This window comes from Periophthalmus magnuspinnatus, chromosome 3 (assembly GCF_009829125.3).
Source record: "Periophthalmus magnuspinnatus isolate fPerMag1 chromosome 3, fPerMag1.2.pri, whole genome shotgun sequence".
Classification (NCBI taxonomy): Eukaryota; Metazoa; Chordata; class Actinopteri; order Gobiiformes; family Gobiidae; genus Periophthalmus; species Periophthalmus magnuspinnatus.
In genome coordinates, this window is record NC_047128.1 from 35,951,372 (window position 1) to 35,970,998 (window position 19,627).

The 19,627-nt window shown below is 39.8% G+C and overlaps 1 protein-coding gene across 1 annotated transcript in view; it reads right to left on the bottom strand.

Annotated features, from left to right (window-relative positions):
- Nucleotides 1-7,158: 7,158 nt before the first annotated feature.
- The window catches only part of gpc5a (glypican 5a), a 241,213-nt gene continuing 228,744 nt past the window's right edge, over nucleotides 7,159-19,627 (bottom strand). Inside the window, exon 9 of the mRNA XM_055230405.1 lies at nucleotides 7,159-7,773. Within this exon, the coding sequence (XP_055086380.1) occupies nucleotides 7,610-7,773 (164 nt within the window). The 3' untranslated portion in view covers nucleotides 7,159-7,609. The remainder of the gene's footprint in view (nucleotides 7,774-19,627) is intronic.

Sequence of the window (19,627 nt, forward strand, 5' to 3'; positions counted from 1 at the left end):
AAGTACATCTGACTTAAGTAAAGTACAGATATGTAAAGTGTGTACATAAGTGCAGTACTTTACTACTTTTAAAGACGTTGACTTGTGTTTGGCTCCAAATGAAGCTCATCTGCGAAATTAGGCGACCACGAGTATCATAGCAACCAAAGAGCCAATCAGGAGCGAGGCTGTTCAAGGGAGCGAGCGCATAGCAACGCTGTCAATCAAACCTGTTGCTAACGCTAACGGGAGCGATTGATTTGTCTGTTATTAATGTTCATATCTTGATTTACAGACACAAAAGTGAAATAAAAACCCCAGGATCATGTAGAGGGTTAATAGGAACATTTAAGACCAGAATGAGTCTGACAGACGTAGGTACAGAGAGAGTTTATAACAGTTTATTAAAAAAAAAAAAAGTCAACTAAAAAAAAACAACCCTCAAAATAACAAAAAATAATAATAAAAATTAAGAAAATAAACAAAAAAACTCAAAATAACTAGAAGAAATTATAATAAAAAATAACTTAAAAAAACAACCTAAAAAAAACAAAACTCAAAATAACAAAAATAAATAAATAAAAATTAAGAAAATAAACAAAAAAACTCAAAATAACTAGAACAAAATATAATAAAAAATAACTTAAAAAAAAACAAACAACCTCAAAAAAACTAAACAAAAAAACTCAAAATAAGAAAAAAAATAATAAAAATTAAAATAATAAACAAAAAAACTCAAAATAACTAGAACAAGTTATTATAAAAAATAACTTAAAAAAACAAACAACCTAAAAAAACAAACAAAAAAACAACTCAAAATAACAAAAAAATATATATATATTAAAAAGAAAAAAAAAACAAAACTCCAGGATCATGTAGAGGGTTAATATAAACATTTAAGACCAAAATGCCGAGTCTGAGCAGCAGGGAGGGAGTCGACGGAGCAGGAAGTGCGCCCACGTTCACTTCCTGTTTGGAGCCCTCACCCGCCTTTGCAGGTAATCTCTTTTTCTCTTTTGTTTTTGTCTTTGCCACATTAGTTTGTCCTTTTTTGCTTACGTTTCTTGCGGAGTGAACAATCAGAGTTCAGATCACTCACATCAGATCACACTCGTGTTTTTGACGTCGTTTTGAAACATACAGACAGTTTTTAATGAAGAAATCCACACATTTAATGCAGTTTTACTTGATCTTGGCTTCAGCAAAGTCTGTTCCTGCTGGTCTCTGACAAATGTAACACAGATTTTCCTAATTACTTACATACATTTACATTTACCTTCACACACGCACACGCCTTTAAACTCCAGCACGGAGCAGCATTTTACCCGAGCGAACAGAGGCACAGATTACACTAACCCTTCATCATCTCGCCACTGTTCTATAATTGATGACGATGGTCCGCTTTGCCCAGAAATAACAAGCCCAAAGTGATTCTGGGTTTGGAAATGAAAGGCGCCTGGTTTGTTCACATCAATGAAAGATTTCCAGGTGAGAAGTAAAAGCTGCACATTTAATGACAGAGAGAGAAAATGGTGCGCCGTTAAAAGTCAAACTAAGTCTTTCTTGAGCTTTTTCTTGTTCAGACAGACGGGAACGACTTGGACACAGCGGGAGACACCTACACGAGTGATGCAAGCGCTTTCCGCCTTGTTATCATCCAAGCGCTCAGTCTCCGAGGAGTGTGGCCGTAATAATTACACTAGACATCCAGGGCTTTAGCTAAAGGACAGAAGGACTGGGATAACCCCGACTAAACACGGCCCGGACCTCAGCGTTTTCATCCAGAAACTCAGACGTGTCAGTGAAGTTTGGAAGAGACGAGGATCAACAGAGACACACTGAAAACATGCTCATTTATTATTTATTTATTCATTTATTTATAGTATTATTATTAGATTTTATTTTACTACAGTTACTTTATTATTATTATTATTTTATTTTATTTTATTATTTTTTTTGCATATTCTGCGTGGTTTGTGTCAACCTCTGTGCCTGTATTATTGTTTTCCATTAATATTACCAATTACTATGCTCACCAAACTTAGCTATTATTATTAGTAGTAGTAGTAGTAGTAGTAGTATGGATTCTCTTCTATTCTCTATAACACATTTCTTTTGTTTAGCTCAGATCTTCAGACGAGCGTTTTATTCAAAATGATTCAGGTTTAAATACGTAAAGGTAAAACGTGTCCCAGTCCAGATCTGCATTTTATTGTTCTGCAGTCAGGAAGTGCACGTTAGCATGCTCTTGTTAGCTTTACCGCCACAGAAAACCTCACCTCTGGTATTTGAGAGCCGTGCAAACTCTGATAAACTGTTTGTGCTGAATTATTTAGACGGAATATGATAAGTGAGGAGTAACTGAAGGACCAGGACTAGATCTGTTTAAAAATCAGGTAGAGCAGCTTTAATTAAGGATCTGAGGTCAGGATTTAGGAGTTAAGGTTATGGAATGATGCGTTTACAAAGCCTGAGTGATGAATCTATGTGTTTATTATGACAAACGTCTGCGTTAAAGCTTCATCAACGCGATTGAAAGCGAAGTTGATATAAATATAAAGTGTAATGGAGGAAAATGAAATGAAAACACATCGATTTGTCAGGCTTGACCTTGGCTAAAAGTTGAAATTGTGCATGTTTGAAAGTGCAGATGTGCAGTTAGGTGCTGCAGAAAGGTGAGGATGACTAATGACAGTGATTAGGATGCAGACTTCAGGAGCTCGGAGGAGTGAGGAAGGTCAGGGGCTTTGAAAGAAGAAGATCTGGACTCTTATCAAAAACACGACCGACGGAACTGGAGCTGGGAACTGAGTCATAATTATCTGAACTTAGATTTGCCTTTAATTCAAACTGAGATTTTTCACAGATTGGGTTGATTACACGTGTTTGAACTGAATCAGGCGTGATTGCGGGATTCAGGTGGGCGTTGCTATGGAAACTGAACAATTATGACCAACATTATTAAACCGCTCCACCGGTATTTTTTTGTTATACGTGGACGTTTTTGTTTTTTTTCTTTGTGCGTCCTCAGATGAGAAATAAACCTGTTCAAAGCAATTATAATGTTGATTTATGCACGATTACAAAAGCAGATTGCGTAACGTCGAAGTTGTGTAGTTTTTCAAGTCGATAATTCACTCAAAAAAGCAGAATAGCGCCTCACTTTGGGTCGACAGGTCCTTTGACTAACCCAAAAGGAGGATTGTGTTGTGTCCTCGTCCTCCGTATGTGACAGTTCAGGTGTGATTTCTGTTTTCAAGACGAAACAAAACAAAAGACTTAAACAGATCTCAAATAAATCTCCTTTCGAAACACCAACACTGGACTGTAAGCATCATTTAAATACCCAATAAAACATAATGCAACATATATTTATCATAAAACAGTCAAATAAAACATCTTAGGTGTCTCTGTGCACAGTAGCGCCCTCTACCGCACTGTTAGCGTCACTACTTCCTGTCCGATGTTCTCTCTCTGACGTTTTTGCAAAGTTTAAGTCGCTAAAATGAATAAAAAATGAGGCCGTGGATGTGGAGCTGAAACATGTTAAAAAACACACAAACAAAATGAATAGACATGTCTGTGTCTCAATGCTAATGCTAATGCTAATCAAAACAACAAACTAAAGCGTTATAGTAAAAGCTTAAGTTAAATCTGTCACTAGACAAAATGTTGTAGGAGTGAAGACGTTTGGCTGCTCGTCCAGGACACGTCTTCAGGTCTGGTCAGATTCCTGCTGGACACTGTGGACATGTGTGGTCTGGTCTGATTTTATTTGGACAGAGACAACGCACAACGACACAATGACCTTAAAAAAAAAACAGGAAAGATGTTTGGTGCCAGGTTATAGAAAAAAGACTAATTTCCACGTGTCGTCCCTGGACAGGCTGGTGTTAAGTGAGAAGAACAGTTTGTAAATAACAATACCAACACCGAGAGAGAACAGCTCAGGACCACAGTCTGCTGTTCATCTTCATCTCAAAGACACAAAAAACACAAAAGAAGAAGAGAGAGAGCAGCTCAGGACCACAGTCTGCTGTTCATCTGCATCTCAAAGACACAAAAAACACAAAAGAAGAAGAGAGAGAGCAGCTCAGGACCACAGTCTGCTGTTCATCTTCATCTCAAAGACACTGACCACGAAAGAAGAAGAGAGTGAGGGTCAGATCTGAGAAAAGAAATGGTTTGAGAGGAGAGTTAAAGAAGATATTTATGTGAGGAAAGACAATCCTTCCTTAGATAAGATCAGATCTGCCTTTATTAGTCCCACAGTGGGGAAATTCCAGTATTGCACCGCACAGTTACAGTTAAACAGGAATGGAGACCTCAGACATCACCTGTCCTCCATCTATACCTCCATCCTCAGACCAAAACAAACAAAAGGAACAAAAGACAACAATAGTAGGGCCATTAAAGGTTGAATAGGGTCGTTTCAGTGTCGTTAGCGCCTCCTTCAGACAGATATAAGGCAGTGTCCAGCAGGAATCTGACCAGAACTGAAGAAGTGTCCAAACATCTTCACTCGAAAACATTTTGTCCAGTTACAGATTTAAACTTCGTCTTTTACTCAGACCTGGACGACTGAGGGACAAAGACAAACTGAAGTATTCTACATATAAATAATAGGAGAGTCTTTATTTAAATTAATATGAATTTTAATAGGTTGTTTATTTTATGTTTTCCAATTTGCATAAATACTGTTAGCTTTGAGACACGGAGCGCTAGCTAGTGCGCTGCTGTGCGTAGTCTAATGTGTGCTGTGGGAAAACGGCGTTAAAAAGAACATTTTTAACAATATATGAAAATGTAAGGAACAAAGTTTTGCTCTCATTTGTTACACACTCACCCAGTTTGGTGATCGCTGTATTAAAATCCTCTTTACTCTGGTCCCACTGGATAAAAACAGACTCTGGAGACACTTGCTCATTAAATGTTCACACCATGACATATTATAGAGACTTAATTTTTGTGCTGTGTGCATCTTAACTGCCCGTGGTGAAACGTAACGCCACAGAATCGTCGTTTTATACTCCGCTGCTTCTCAATTATTTTCGAGCGCTCGGAGGCAAACGTGGCTATTCCATTCGCAGGTATAAGCGCTTCTTCCCTGTCGCAGTCGCTGACCAGACATGCGCGGCGTATGTGAGAGCCAATCGCGTCCTCCGCCCGCTTCTCCGGCTCAGGTGCAGTCGGAGGAATTGGATTGTGGAGCGGAGCGGCTATCGGGGCCCGTCCCAGGACCGTACGAGGGCCGAGGACGATTGGGTTTGAAACGTGATAATAGACTCCGGAGGAAAAACCAATACGTTTGTGCAGGAGAAAGACTCACACGGAGACACAGACACAGCAGGACCTGAGGCTGGTGTCCTCTCAGCTGGAGCGGGACGGTCCATCTGGGTCAAGGAAATACAGTAATTAAATAGACTCAGAGGGGACAGAGCACATACAGAGAACGTAAGGTGACATATTTTAAGTTAGAGCGCGTTTTTCTCTCTTTTACAGTGTGGAAATGACAATAGAACAGCCAATTAACTCAGTAAACAGAAGAAACTCCAAATGTTCAAGTGTGTAGTGGATATTACGCCATAAACTGTGGAAAAAAGTGGACTGAGTGAGTGCGACGTCTCCCACCGGCGCCAAATGAAGCTCATCGACGCTAAAGCAGGCACAGCTAACGTCTATATTTGTAATTCTGACCACGAGTGTCATAGCAACCGAAGAGCCGAGAGGACGCTGAAGGTAACGCCGCGTCCCGCTGGTTTAGCAGAGATAGCACAGCGCATAGCAACGCTGTCAATCAAACCTGTTGCTAACGCTAACAGGAGCGACCTCGGGGAAAGAAGGACCTGATTTGTCTGTTATTAATGTTCATATTGATCGATTTAGGGGCAAAATAGTGAAATAAAAACCCCAGGATCATGTAGAGGGTTAATACGAACATTTAAGACCAGAATGAGTCTGAAGCAGCAGAGACAGAGAGAGGGGACAGTTTAAAAAAAAATGAAAAATGAACTCAAAATAACAAAACTAAAAAAATAAAATAAAATAAAAAATAAACAAAAAAAATTCAAAATAACTCACAAAAAAAAGAAAATAAACTAAAAAAAACCCTCAAAATAACACAAAAAAAACAACCTCAAAATAACAAAAAAATTATAATAAAAATAACAAAACAAAACAAAAAAAAATCTAAATACAAAAAAAAAAACCCTAAAACTAAAAATAACTCAAAAAAATTAACCCCAGGATCATGTAGAGGGTTAATACGAACATTTAAGACCAAAATGAGTCTGAAGCAGCAGAGACAGAGAGAGGACAGTTTATCAAAAAATGAAAAATGAACTCAAAATAGCAAAAAAAAAAAAAAAGAAACAAAAAAACCTCAAAATAAAAAAATAAATTATAATAAAAATAACAAAAAAAAACTAAACAAAAAAAATCAAAATAACTAAAAAAAAAAAGAAAAAAAAAAAAAAAAAACCCTCAAAATAATAAAAAATAAACAACCTCAAAATAACAAATATATATATATATAAAAATAACTAGTCTGACAGCAGCAATTACAGACAGAGGCAACTTCTTCTTTTTTTTTATAAATAGAAAATGAATACTCACATTGTGTTTGGCAAAAGACGGAGTTTAAATCTGTCACTGGACAAATCGTTGGAGTGAAGACGTTTCGCTGCTCGTCTAAGACACTTCTGCAGTGATTTGTCCAGTGACAGACTGAAACTTCGTCTTTTGCTTTGGATCAGACCTGGACGACTGAGACACACAGACACTTCCTGTTTGGAGCGCAGCGGTTAGCGGGTTAGCGGTTAGCGGGTTAGCCCTGTCCGTTTATAGACACAATCTACGGTATAAACATCACACGTTTGAATCAGTCACTGTTTTCACTTGAGATTACTTTGACTTTTTGAAATAAATCCATTTATTGATAATATTTCTGTTGGTTTAGAGCAAAATAGTGAATGAATTGTGCAGTGTGTAAGTAAATAAATTATTACACATCATTTTTAACTGAACTTTATAAATAGACTTTCCCACAATACTAATTTTTTCTCTTTTAAACTTAAAAAAACAATTGCACAAAGAAACAAATCAACAGAATTAGTAAAAAGGTTTGACATTGCTGTAACTTTAGCTGTTTTATTGTTATAAAGTGAATATAATGGATGCAGCAGACGTAGATGTGCTGAAGTTCATCTGGAAACACGTGGTTAACCTAAAAAAAGACGCAGACTCTGTCCTTTCCACCTGGGATCTCACTAATAAGTTAAATCTGTCCAGCAAAACACAAATAATCAGGAGTAATTTCGCATGAACAAAGTCGATTCAGAAAATTGTCCCAAACATTACAGTGTAGTAACAGTGCTTTATGTACACATCAAAACAATTAAATTAAAATCAAACTCACCTTTTCCAGTCGACTAAATCATGGTATTAGCACATATAAATATTTTACTTTTGCGACGTCTAATACAAAATAATGTCAAGTTCTTTATAGCGGTCTGTCTGTCGAGTCCGTTCAGGTTGAAGCGCCTCGTCTTTCTCCGATAATCAAGCCGATAAAGTCCAAAAACGGGCTTGAGAACAGGTTTCGGAGACGGTTTATGTCAAAAGGCAGTAGTTACAAAGCCAGGAGTGTGTGTAAACAGGGCAGCAGCAGCACAAAGATGGCCTCCGTCAGCGCCACGCTCCGACACGAGCTCTTCACGCCCAGGTCGTTGGCAGATGGGGAATGATGATGACGACCGTGATGAGCGTCCTGATCGCTGGACACATCTGGACTCGCTGAGGAGAAAGAGGGAGGGAAAAGAGGGAGGGAAAGGGAGAAAAAGAGAGAAAGAGGAGGGTTATTAACATTCAGAACCTCACACGTTCTGCGCTGATCACAGACGAGAGGCAGCTGTCACGACGGGAACGCGCTCAAAACACAATCAGCGGCTAATCCTGGATAAGACAGTAACACGTTCTGTACATTTAAGTCGCACTGTGTAACTTTTTGGGTAGATCTGGCCCCTGCTTGTCTCCGTGGAGTTATTCCTTCGCCAAAAATGCTCCACATCTCCATGGACAAACGCAGTTACCAGCCGAAATAAGAGATCAGGTGTGTTTTTATTGCACATTTCAGAAATAAAAACACCAAAATGTGCAGTAAAAGTTGTAGAAGTGAGGACGTTTCGCTGCTCGTCCAAGTCGCTTCTTCAGTTCTGGTCAGATTCTTCTTCAGTTCTGGTCAGATTCTTCTTCAGTTCTGGTCAGATTCTTCTTCAGTTCTGGTCAGATTCTTCTTCAGTTCTGGTCAGATTCTTCTTCAGTTCTGGTCAGATTCCTGCTGGACACGGCCTTATCTCTGTCTGAAGGAGGCGCTAACGACACTGAAGCTAACACATCTATTCCTCCACCTACAGTTTCCGTTTGTTTCTCTCGGTCTAATGTGTGAACTGTGTCTGAGTTATATTTAGCATCATCATCCAGGCTCTTAACGGAGGCTCTCACACCTGTTAGCATACTGGCTAGCTCTGTTATTTTCTTCGTTTTGATTTAGATCTTTAGGAGTTATAAGTAGAAGAAAGATCAGGGGTGGACAAACTACGGCCCATAGAACGTGATTAAATTATATTAAAGTAGATTAAAAATTAACCTTGTTCAATTTATCTTTCCCCTACAAGTCCAATGTTTCCCCAAAATGGCGCAGTTCAGCCACATCGACCTTGTTCACGTGTGTTTGTCTCTTCTTCTCTTATCTTATCTTCTGCAAAAATGAGCTCATCAGAGAAAAGCGGACAGTGAGTGTTTAATCCGTAAGTAGACGAATTTTTTTCACCGAAGTCCGATAAAAGCACCAAGGCACGTTCTTTGTTGGCATTCAAATTAGCAAAATGAGGATGGAATATGCACAGATATATATCCTGGCCCCGCCCCTTTGTCAAAAACTGCTTCTTTAGCTCCTCCTCTCTAACCATTTCTTCTCTCTGGCTCAGATCTGACTCTCACGATCTTCAGACGAGCGGTCGGTGTCGTTCAGACGGAGCTGGACAGCAGACTGGTGTCCTGAGGTGCTCTCACGTTCACTATAGATCACACCAGAGGGACTACACAGACACCACAATGTGTTTAATACCACACTGTGACACATTCTTAATAAAATAACATCTCTATGGAAACACGCAGGTTTCACAGTGCAGCTTTAAGTCGACACCAACAGCAAATATCGTGAAGATTTCGTGCAGTTCCTTCCAGTCCAAACAAACCGGACTCGGGGGAAGATTAGAGCAGGATAATTAAAGATGCAGCTCTCATGTTTATTCTAATAAATGATATTTTTATATTTGCTCAGCTCTGTAAAATAAACACGTCAAGGCTGCTCATACCAAATTGAAAAAGTGAATTGTATAAAAAGAGCTAAATTAAAATACTGTTTTTATAACTGTTGGTAAGATTACCTTTTGTCACGCTAAATTGTTTTTGACTGCACTTTATCCCCAATTTTCATGTTTTAATAAGCGTAATTTGACAGTTGGCGATTGCAGCTGAAGCCGATCTATTAATGTTGGAACAAATTGGCTTTTTGTGATGGTTAAGTAATAGGTCACAATAATATATAATACACCTGGCACGGGTCAAATGAGTTCACTGTTTCCTGCTGCTGAAAAATGTAAACTGCAGGTTAAAAAGGTGTATTTGTTCAAACAGAATAACGCACATGTTTATATTGTTAAACTGAACACGTGTGAATCCACTGAGGTCACTTTACTGACTCTTTTGTACATAATAAGAAACAGTGTGTTACATTAGAGTCTATTTTTAGTTTATTTTTAAGCTATTTATCTATTATCTTGTTTTATTGCATGTACCGTTCTCCTTCTGTTCTTTAACTGTGCGGTGCAACACTGGAATTTCCCCTCTGTGGGACTAATAAAGGCGGAGCTTCTCTTATATAAACAGGGCGGCCCATGAGTCACTGACACTTTTAAATCTTCAGTCGCTCCTGTAAATCTTAAATTAAACTCACCAAATTTTAGCAGTAGATAAACTGAACCTTCTGAGATTATAATTTATAATCTGAGTTATAATTGTTCACTTACACTTGAATTCATCACTGCTTAAACAAAGTAAAAAAAGAATGTTTTTTAAGTGGGTTTGGCCCTGAATCGCTCGATCCAACACTTTGAAAAAACATTTGAAAACATTTCCAGCTCTTATTTGCACTTATTTTACCTTTATGCATCTTTTTTAACTTTATGTACGCACTTATTTGTACTTATTCTGTGTTTTATGTTGCACTTTATCATAGAAGAAAGTTCCTAGTTTGTGACAATGACCATAAAAGTCTGATTCTGATTCTGATTCTCGATGTCACGTTTAAGTCGTTTATCGTCTGAGGTTTATTCACAAACACCTTTTCTTCAAGATCGACCCACAGGAAGAAATCAGGACTATCAGGTCTGTGGAGATACTGCCCCCTGTCTTTGAAAAACACTTATTATTCCTTTAATGTCGTTTACACTCGGGGCGTCTCTGGTATTGGGTCAAATTTGACCCATGTGACTCAAAGTTCCACTCGTTCCTTGGTGATGGATTTGATCAGATTAATGTGGGAAGAGTCGTTCTAAATGCTCTGGAAAAATAAACGAAAAATATTTAAAAACAAAAGAGTTATGAAGGTTTTTTTTTTATATACTTTTATACATATATGGGGGCGAACGTGGCTCAGTTGGTAGAGCATTTGTCCATCCCGCTCTCGACATAAACATCTTTAGTAGAGCCGATCTGATCCACAGGTTGACGGTGCGATTCCAGCTCTTACAAATGAACGCCATCGTGTCGTCCTTGGGCAAGACACTTCGCCCTCCTCGCCCCCAGCGTCTGCGCACACCGGTGTATGAATGTGCGTGGGGAAACAAGCGAGCGACGACCATTCGCTCCACCACAATATGAAAAATGAAGTGTCGCCCGATGACAAACCCTCTCTCGTTACAATAGTCGCCTTTTGTTCCCGATCGCAGGCGTCTCTCACATTTAAACACAACTTTTTGTTTTTCCTCTCAGCCGTCACTTCTCAAACCCATATTTTCCGTGGAGCGCCACTCGGGCCCACACCTTTGAAATTACACCGCCGCTGAAACGGTTATCAGCCACGACAACCGCTCCGGCCGCACTGTCAACATCCATCTTCCTGTTTACTCCGGTCTGAGCCGACCCGAGAAACAAACGCCACATTCTTTCGTGAGTGAAGCGGCGGCGTCTTTAGCCTCGATTTTAAGTCACCTCAGGAAACCCCCAGACGATACAGAAACACCGGACTCGGTCTATAGACTGAAGACAAAATGCCCCCCGGAAAAAGGAGTTACTCGGCTAAAGGACGGGATTGCTTCAGCCCCGAGTCTTTCAGGGATCTCTCTGTTCACTTTATCTGAGAAAAATAGGAGCAGCAGCAGAAAAACTGTTCGAAAATGTGGAACTAAATGTATGTAATGTCATTCTTTTACTGAAAATCCACTCACTGAGCCACATTTGATGCAACTGGAAAGATGATGAACGATTTGAATAAGTTAGATTAAGATTAAACTATTAAAATAATGGCTAGAAACTTGTATTTTTAGACATTTTTTCCACACATTAAAGTCAGATCTGTGCGTATGATGTTTTATAAACTCACCACACACTTCTCTCCAAAGCTGCGGTTCAACTAATCTATACTCAGTCCAATTTTCCTCTCGCTAAGACACGGACTTTGGGGATAAAACGCTAAAGCTAATAATCTGCCTTTCACCTGTCAACAGCCGTAATGATTATAAATATCACACACACTGATTTATTATGAAAAGCTTCCACCGTTTTACAAAGAAATCACGACATTACTTTGGTCGAGTTCAGAAATACCAAAGTGCCACGTCCTCCTGGTGAACCTCAGACTCAGGACACGCCGGAGAGACGACGGTCGTGTCTCAGTTTGACGGTTGCACGCTTCGTCGGCTTGTATTTGAAAGGCGCTTACGACACTCCCGGCGAACGCAGCCGACGAATGTGCCCTGCTTTTCCCGCGTTTCCGTGGAGATCGGCCGTGAACGAAGCGTGCGCCTGAGCAGACTTTACGAATTCTGTATCCGATCATGCACCGAGCGGGACTTCTTCTACGGACGCGTTTTGTTAAAGTTATGTAAAAAAACTCACCTTGAACGTTGTATTTGTCTATTAATATTCAAAAGGAAAGATTAATTCCTCACGTCGTTCAGTTAAAACAGAAATAAACGGCTGCGACGACGACACCTTGACTCTTCTTCTACGAAATAATAAAGAATTAAAAGTAAAACTGTGATTATTCCAGTGTTAATTTTACACGTTTAGATCACGAGTCGGCAGCTGTCACGGTTGCTGGACGACGCCACATAAACGACGGAACGTAAGCGAACAGACAACGGTTTAAGTACGATCCGTGGCGTCGGGCTGTCCCATTTCGACACGGTATTTACGGTCGACAAAGGAGCGCCCTTCGTCAGCGAGGTACTTCAAACGGTACTTTGAAACGCGTGACCGTAGAGTTGAGACACGGCCTTCGTCTCTCTGTCCTGGGAGCGACTTGGGGTCCCGCTGGAGGAAGTGTCTGGGATGAGGGAAGTCCGGGAGTCCCTGCTTAGACCGCTGCCCCGGATAAGAGGAAAAACACGGATGGATGGATCTACCACCTGTATTTTCACATTTGATTTCAGAATGATGAGAAAACTTTGCCTGTTGCCGTAGAAACCTAAATATCACATCATTATTCCATCTTTTGAAAGGTAAAGTCCTCAAAATGTCGCCTTTGCACAAACTCGGGGAGTATTTTTAGACAGATAAAGTGTTACACAAGAAGATCAGAGCTTTCTTCTGAATCTATTGAGAAAAGTCAAACAGAAAATAAGAGTATTGACGTTTGGCGGAGACGACCCCAGGACGTCCATTGAAGACACGCGGCGACATATGGACCGCCGACCCGGGACTCTGAACTTTACCGCTTCAATACGGCGCTTTCATTCAAATACCAGGGCTCCAAAGGCCGACGGCAGCGCGGACGCTAACGCTAACGCCGCCTTTTGAACAAGAAATGGCACATTACTAAATATGTTCGTCTCCGCGGCGACGAACGGGCTTCATCAATCCGTTATGTCGTCAAACGCATAAGTCCGTTTTAAAGCTGGAGTGTGTAACTTCGCTGGTGGGCGGAGCTTTGCCAGTAATGCTCCAGAGTATGATTATCTCCATGGAGACCAGCAGCTGACACCACCAGCCCTGTCAGATCTGCGGAGAGTCAGGTTTTCTACGCAATAAAAACAACAAAACAACAAAAAAAAAGAGACGTTTAATGCGATACTGTGGAATATTCTAGCGACAGAATAACATCTACACAGTGGATTTTCACATTTTAAAGCCCGATTCACTTTTCTAAACAAAACACCTGTTACAAAAATGTCTTAATCTCACATTTTCTCTTTAAAATCGTGTTAAAGTCGCTGTAGATCTGTTCCATCTGTGAACGTAAACAGTTATAAAGCTACACAATCTTTTTTAAGTTGTCGCACAAACACAAAGGAAAACGCAGCATCTTTTCACAATAGCTGATTATATATAAAACGTAATTATGGTGATCAAGACAAACGTTAAATTGTTTGAGCGGCGCATGTACACGCTCATTATAAAACACGACAACAACCCGCCAAAGTAAAGATTTCACAAAGATCCAACATGGCCGCCTCATCTTCATCTAAATCAACAAAAAAATGAACTTAAAGTGTTTTTTGTTTCTTTTGTCTCATAGTTTGTCACAGTCACTTTATAAACAGACCTGGAGTTGTGTTTTGTTTCGTTCTCACATGTTTAACGCACAAACCTGCAGATTTAGACTGAAAACGCTCTGTTCCACCTTGTGATGTCATCATGTGGTGATACAGGAAGTGCTCCAGTGTGTTTTTAAACTCCACACACCTTCATTTATAGAATCATTTGGATCATTTACAAACCTGGAGTTGTCACTTATCTCGACTGAACTAAAGGTAAAAGGAGCTGTGAACGTGAAAACTACCACTTGATGACATCACAAGGTGGAACAGAGCATTTTGAGCTTTGTAGATGTTACAGACTAATAATAAAGTGACTCAAACATGTGAGAATTAAACAAAACACAACTCCAGGTCTGTTTTTGAGGAGGGAACAGGATTAGAACATGGATTAAAGCTCAGAGTCGGTTTGTGTGATTGAAAAAAGACTTAAATCATAAAAGACAAACAGTTTGATTAGAAATAAAGATCATTCTTCATGTTTTAGTGACGTTAATTAAAGGCCAGTTATTATGAAGTTTAACCGACAATTTGACTGAAAGAAAATGAAGGATTACGTTGTTTTTGGTGACAGTAGAACAAACGGAAGAGCGAGTCACGAGCGAGTCACGAGCGAGTCACGAACGAGTCACAAACGAGTCACGAGAGGGGCATCAAACGGAGGAGCGAGTCACGTCAAACAGAAGAGCGAGTCACGTGTGGAGAGTCAAACAGAAGAGCGAGTCATGTGAGGAGAGACAAACAGAAGAGCGAGTCACGTGTGGAGAGTCAAACAGAAGATTCACGTGAGGAGAGTCAAACAGAAGAGCGAGTCACGTGTGGAGAGACAAACAGAAGAGTCACGTGTGGAGAGTCAAACAGAAGATTCACGTGAGGAGAGTCAAACAGAAGAGTCACGTGGGGAGAGTCAAACAGAAGAGCGAGTCACGTGTGGAGAGTCAAACAGAAGAGTCACGTGTGGAGAGTCAAACAGAAGATTCACGTGAGGAGAGTCAAACAGAAGAGTCACGTGTGGAGAGTCAAACAGAAGAGTCACGTGTGGAGAGTCAAACAGAAGAGTCACGTGTGGAGAGTCAAACAGAAGAGTCACGTGTGGAGAGTCAAACAGAAGAGTCACGTGTGGAGAGTCAAACAGAAGAGTCATGTGTGGAGAGTCAAACAGAAGAGCGAGTCACGTGAGGAGAGTCAAACAGAAGAGTCACGTGAGGAGAGTCAAACAGAAGAGTCACGTGTGGAGAGTCAAACAGAAGAGTCACGTGTGGAGAGTCAAACAGAAGAGTCATGTGGGGAGAGTCAAACAGAAGAGTCACGTGGGGAGAGTCAAACAGAAGAGTCACGTGGGGAGAGTCAAACAGAAGAGCGAGTCACGTGGGGAGAATCAAACAGAAGAGCGAGTCACGTGAGGAGAGTCAAACAGAAGAGTCACGTGAGGAGAGTCAAACAGAAGAGTCACGTGTGGAGAGTCAAACAGAAGAGTCACGTGTGGAGAGTCAAACAGAAGAGTCACGTGTGGAGAGTCAAACAGAAGAGTCACGTGTGGAGAGTCAAACAGAAGAGTCACGTGTGGAGAGTCAAACAGAAGAGTCACGTGGGGAGAGTCAAACAGAAGAGCGAGTCACGTGTGGAGAGTCAAACAGAAGAGTCACGTGTGGAGAGTCAAACAGAAGAGTCACGTGTGGAGAGTCAAACAGAAGAGCGAGTCACGTGAGGAGAGTCAAACAGAAGAGTCACGTGTGGAGAGTCAAACAGAAGAGCGAGTCACGTGAGGAGAGTCAAACAGAAGAGTCACGTGTGGAGAGTCAAACAGAAGAGTCACGTGTGGAGAGTCAAACAGAAGAGTCATGTGGGGAGAGTCAAACAGAAGAGTCACGTGGGGAGAGTCAAACAGAAGAGTCACGTGGGGAGAGTCAAACAGAAGAGCGAGTCACGTGGGGAGAATCAAACAGAAGAGCGAGTCACGTGAGGAGAGTCAAACAGAAGAGTCACGTGAGGAGAGTCAAACAGAAGAGTCACGTGTGGAGAGTCAAACAGAAGAGCGAGTCACGTGAGGAGAGTCAAACAGAAGAGTCACGTGTGGAGAGTCAAACAGAAGAGTCACGTGGTCTCATTGTGGCTGTGAGTGACAGGTGCTTCGTCTCCATCCTCCTCCTGAGACAGAGACGTCCATTTCAGACTCAGTATTGACAGAGTGTTCACCTTCACCCGTCGTCTGGGTCAAACGGGGGAAGGACGAACGCTCCACAAACAGACGAGTTATCACTGTGGAGACTCATTATCCACAGGTACATTTAAATACGATATAAAATAATGGGACTCTGTTTATGTTTGAGTGTAAAAATAACACTGTTACCTCATAAACACAATTAACCCAAATATGAAGTTTGAGAAGTACTTTTTGTTATGGAAATGTTGCTTTTTAGAATTATTAGCTCTGGACAAAGTCGTTTATTTTGTCTGCTGATGTTTTCACTTCAGGACCTGGAGATTATTTTAGCGACATATAATCAGTCGTACAACCCAAAAAATCTGAGAATAATCACGTTTTGAGTGGAACCACAGCCACTGTTTGGACTCAGAAGGGTTTACAGACTAGAATTTTACATTTCTGGACAATTATTTAAGGGGAAAGTGCCGATTTCTACCGAACTGAAGGTAAAAGGAGCTGTAAACTACCAAGAATACTGAAGAATAACAACTAAAAACAATGGAAAAGGAACAAGAAATGTGACTGTTTACCCTGGAATCTTCAATTAAACAGATTTATTGCATGTTTTATTGCTCCAAAATACATAAAAAACATGAGAAAATTCACGTCTCCACTAGGGATGGGACGATAAATAATATAATAATATCGTTTATTGTGATAAAAAGAGACATTTTATATAATCGTGGTAATCGGCAACAAAGTTAATCACTGTTATATCACCAAAAAATGGAGAAAAAAAGTGCCAATCTCTACCGAACTGAAGGTAAAAGGAGCTGTAAACTACCACTTCATGACATCACAAGGTGGAACGGAGCATTTAGAGCTTTGGGGATGTTACAGATCAATAATAAAACTTGTGTGAATGAAACAAAACGACAGAAAACACCAGGTTTGTTTTTGATGAGGTCACGACTTAAAGCTCATAAGAGTCAGTTTTGTGTAAATACAGGACCTTTAAAGCAACACTGCGTAACTTTCAGGACCTGCAGGATTCCATGGAAGCAGAAAGTTAAAATCGTGGAGATAAATATAGGCGTAGGTAGTATTTTCAGGCTAATTAAGAGTCAGATCTGTGGAGACAACGACTGTGCTCCCTCCATTTACTAGATTCTATTTGATTCTATTGTTGCTTTATTTCATTTTAAAGCATTTTTGTTGTGAAGTTTGACGAAAAACAAATAGTTCTGGGTGTGATTATTATAACATTTCCAAACAGGAAGATCTAGAGTGTGGTCCGGTAAAAAAATCCATTGTAAAGAAATAGTTTTCACACCTAAAAATCCATAGTTTTGGAGCGGAGAAGTGTGTAAATAGACTTGGAGCTGTGAGTAATAGTGCTGTGTTTCGCTAACGCCGTCTCAGAGAGGTCAAGACGTAGGAAAAGGGAGGGGAGCGAGGAGAGAGACATACAGTAGGTCTGAGAGAGGCTTAGAGCTGAAGTGAAATCAATACGGGCTGATTCCTGAGGACTTGGAGCGGCCCTGATCGATACCACACTAACTGTTCAAGGAAAGAGCCACAGCCCGAGCGCTGATGGAGAGTCCCCCATTGTGTGTGGACATAAAAGAGGACGCACTACAGCTCTGGGACTGCAGGGGGGGCAGACGAGCGCGCCGCCAGAAACAGGTTTGGACAAACTTCATCACAGCCAAAGGGCCAAAAGCTGTTTCATTAAGTTAGTTTCATGGCCCCGGGCAGACGCTGGAACGCTGGAAATACTCAACTTATTTAGACTTTGAGAGAAGAAATGAAGTGTTTTGGTGGGAACTGTAGACGTCTGAGTGTCGGGCTGAAGAATAACGACTAAAAACAATGGAAAAAGAACAAGAAATGTGACTGTTTAGCCTGGAATCTTCAATTAAACATATTTATTGCATGTTTTATTGCTCCAAAATACATAAAAAACATGAAAGTTCACGTCTCCACTAGGGATGGGACGATAAATAATATAATAATATCGTTTATCGTGATAAAAAGAGACATTTTATATAATCGTGGTAATCGCCAACAAAGTTAATCGCTGTTATATCACCAGAAAGTGCAGGAAAAACGACTTCGCTCTGACGATTTCTTCTGGAGTATTTTTTGTTTTCACTTATAACAAAGTACAACTCTAAAACTATTTAAATATGGAGTCTGTTCTGTAATTTTGAAGCTATAATTAGTCATTTTGTCATTTTAAACTGTCAGCAGCTTTAATAAACGTCCCATGCCTGCTCTCCACAGATCTGACCTGTAACACTGCCTGGTGGGGCTGGCTGCTCGTCTCAATGGAGATAAATGCGTTTAATGCCGTACTGTGGAACAATCTAAGCAGGCAAAGCAATAACATCCTCAATTAAGACGAGCAGCTGGCCAGAAAAGTCTCTTAGTGCAGCTTTAAAGTAGCTCCTTGTTACAAAACATCGTTGATCAAAGGTTTTAGACAAAGTTTTAGTCGTCCTCCAGAAGCTTTTTCAGTCTCGTTAAAGTTTAAAATGGTTAAATTTGTCTCGTGTTTATTATTTCACTGGTTAAACACGTCCAAGTCTATTTTTATTTTTTATTTTTGGTCACAGAATCAGCGCAGTCATCAGGATTTTCAGAGCCGTAAACCCTGAATCAATTCTTGAAAGAGCTGAAATAAAGTTAGTGAATCAGCTCTTTAGCTCGTGTGAGAAAGACAAGTTAGAGGGATTATAGCAGCATTATATTTTAAAAAAAGCAAGAGGATAAAACGAAGCGATACAATTTACAAATCCCTCTTTTCTTAACGTGTCTGTGCCGTTTGGTGGAGTTAAGAAGTTCAATAAATACTCAAAGGACATGTGCAAGCAAATGCAGCCTAATCCTAATTAGGATTCAGAAAAGATGACGCCGCATGTTTGAAGTTTTTGTACAATACGCCACGACGGAGCGCGGCGCGATGGCGTAATCTGCCACGGGACAGTCTCATTCTGTTATGTAACGGCGCTCAGACTTTATGTGGGTGATATGACAAAAAGTTCATGCTTTTCTTTTGCAGTACTAGAAAGTAAAACAAAGTAAAACAAAGTAAAACATGCCCATTTCAATCCTTAATCCTGAGGAAAAAAAAAAAAAAACAGACACTTTTTTTTATTCATTTTTGTTTTGTTAATGTTGCTGATCAATGAATTTATTATTATTTATTGATTTTATTTAATTTTAATGTTTTAATTTGATATTTAATTCAATTGCATTTTATTTTATTTTATTTTTTCAGTATCAAATTGTTGAATCAGTTCAAAAAATGTGTATAGTTCAAATTCACATAAAATAAATAAATAAATATGAATTTCAGGGACATCTTATGCATTTTACATATTACTGTTACAATGTTATTAAAGTATTTTTTGTTGTGAGTTGATCTATTTTGCTTTCTCGTTTTTGTTTTGTTAAATTGTACTGATGTTTTTCTTTTTTGAGAAGCCCTGACTTAGATACAATCATTACTCAACAAAAACTGCTTTTAATGTTTGATTTTATGTTGTAAATTTTGTGATATTTTATTCTTGTTTGTTTTGTGAAGCGACTTTGAGTATCTTGAAAAGCGCTATATTAATAAAATGTATTATTATTATTATTATTATTAACACGTCCGGCTCCACAATGATCTCTCCCT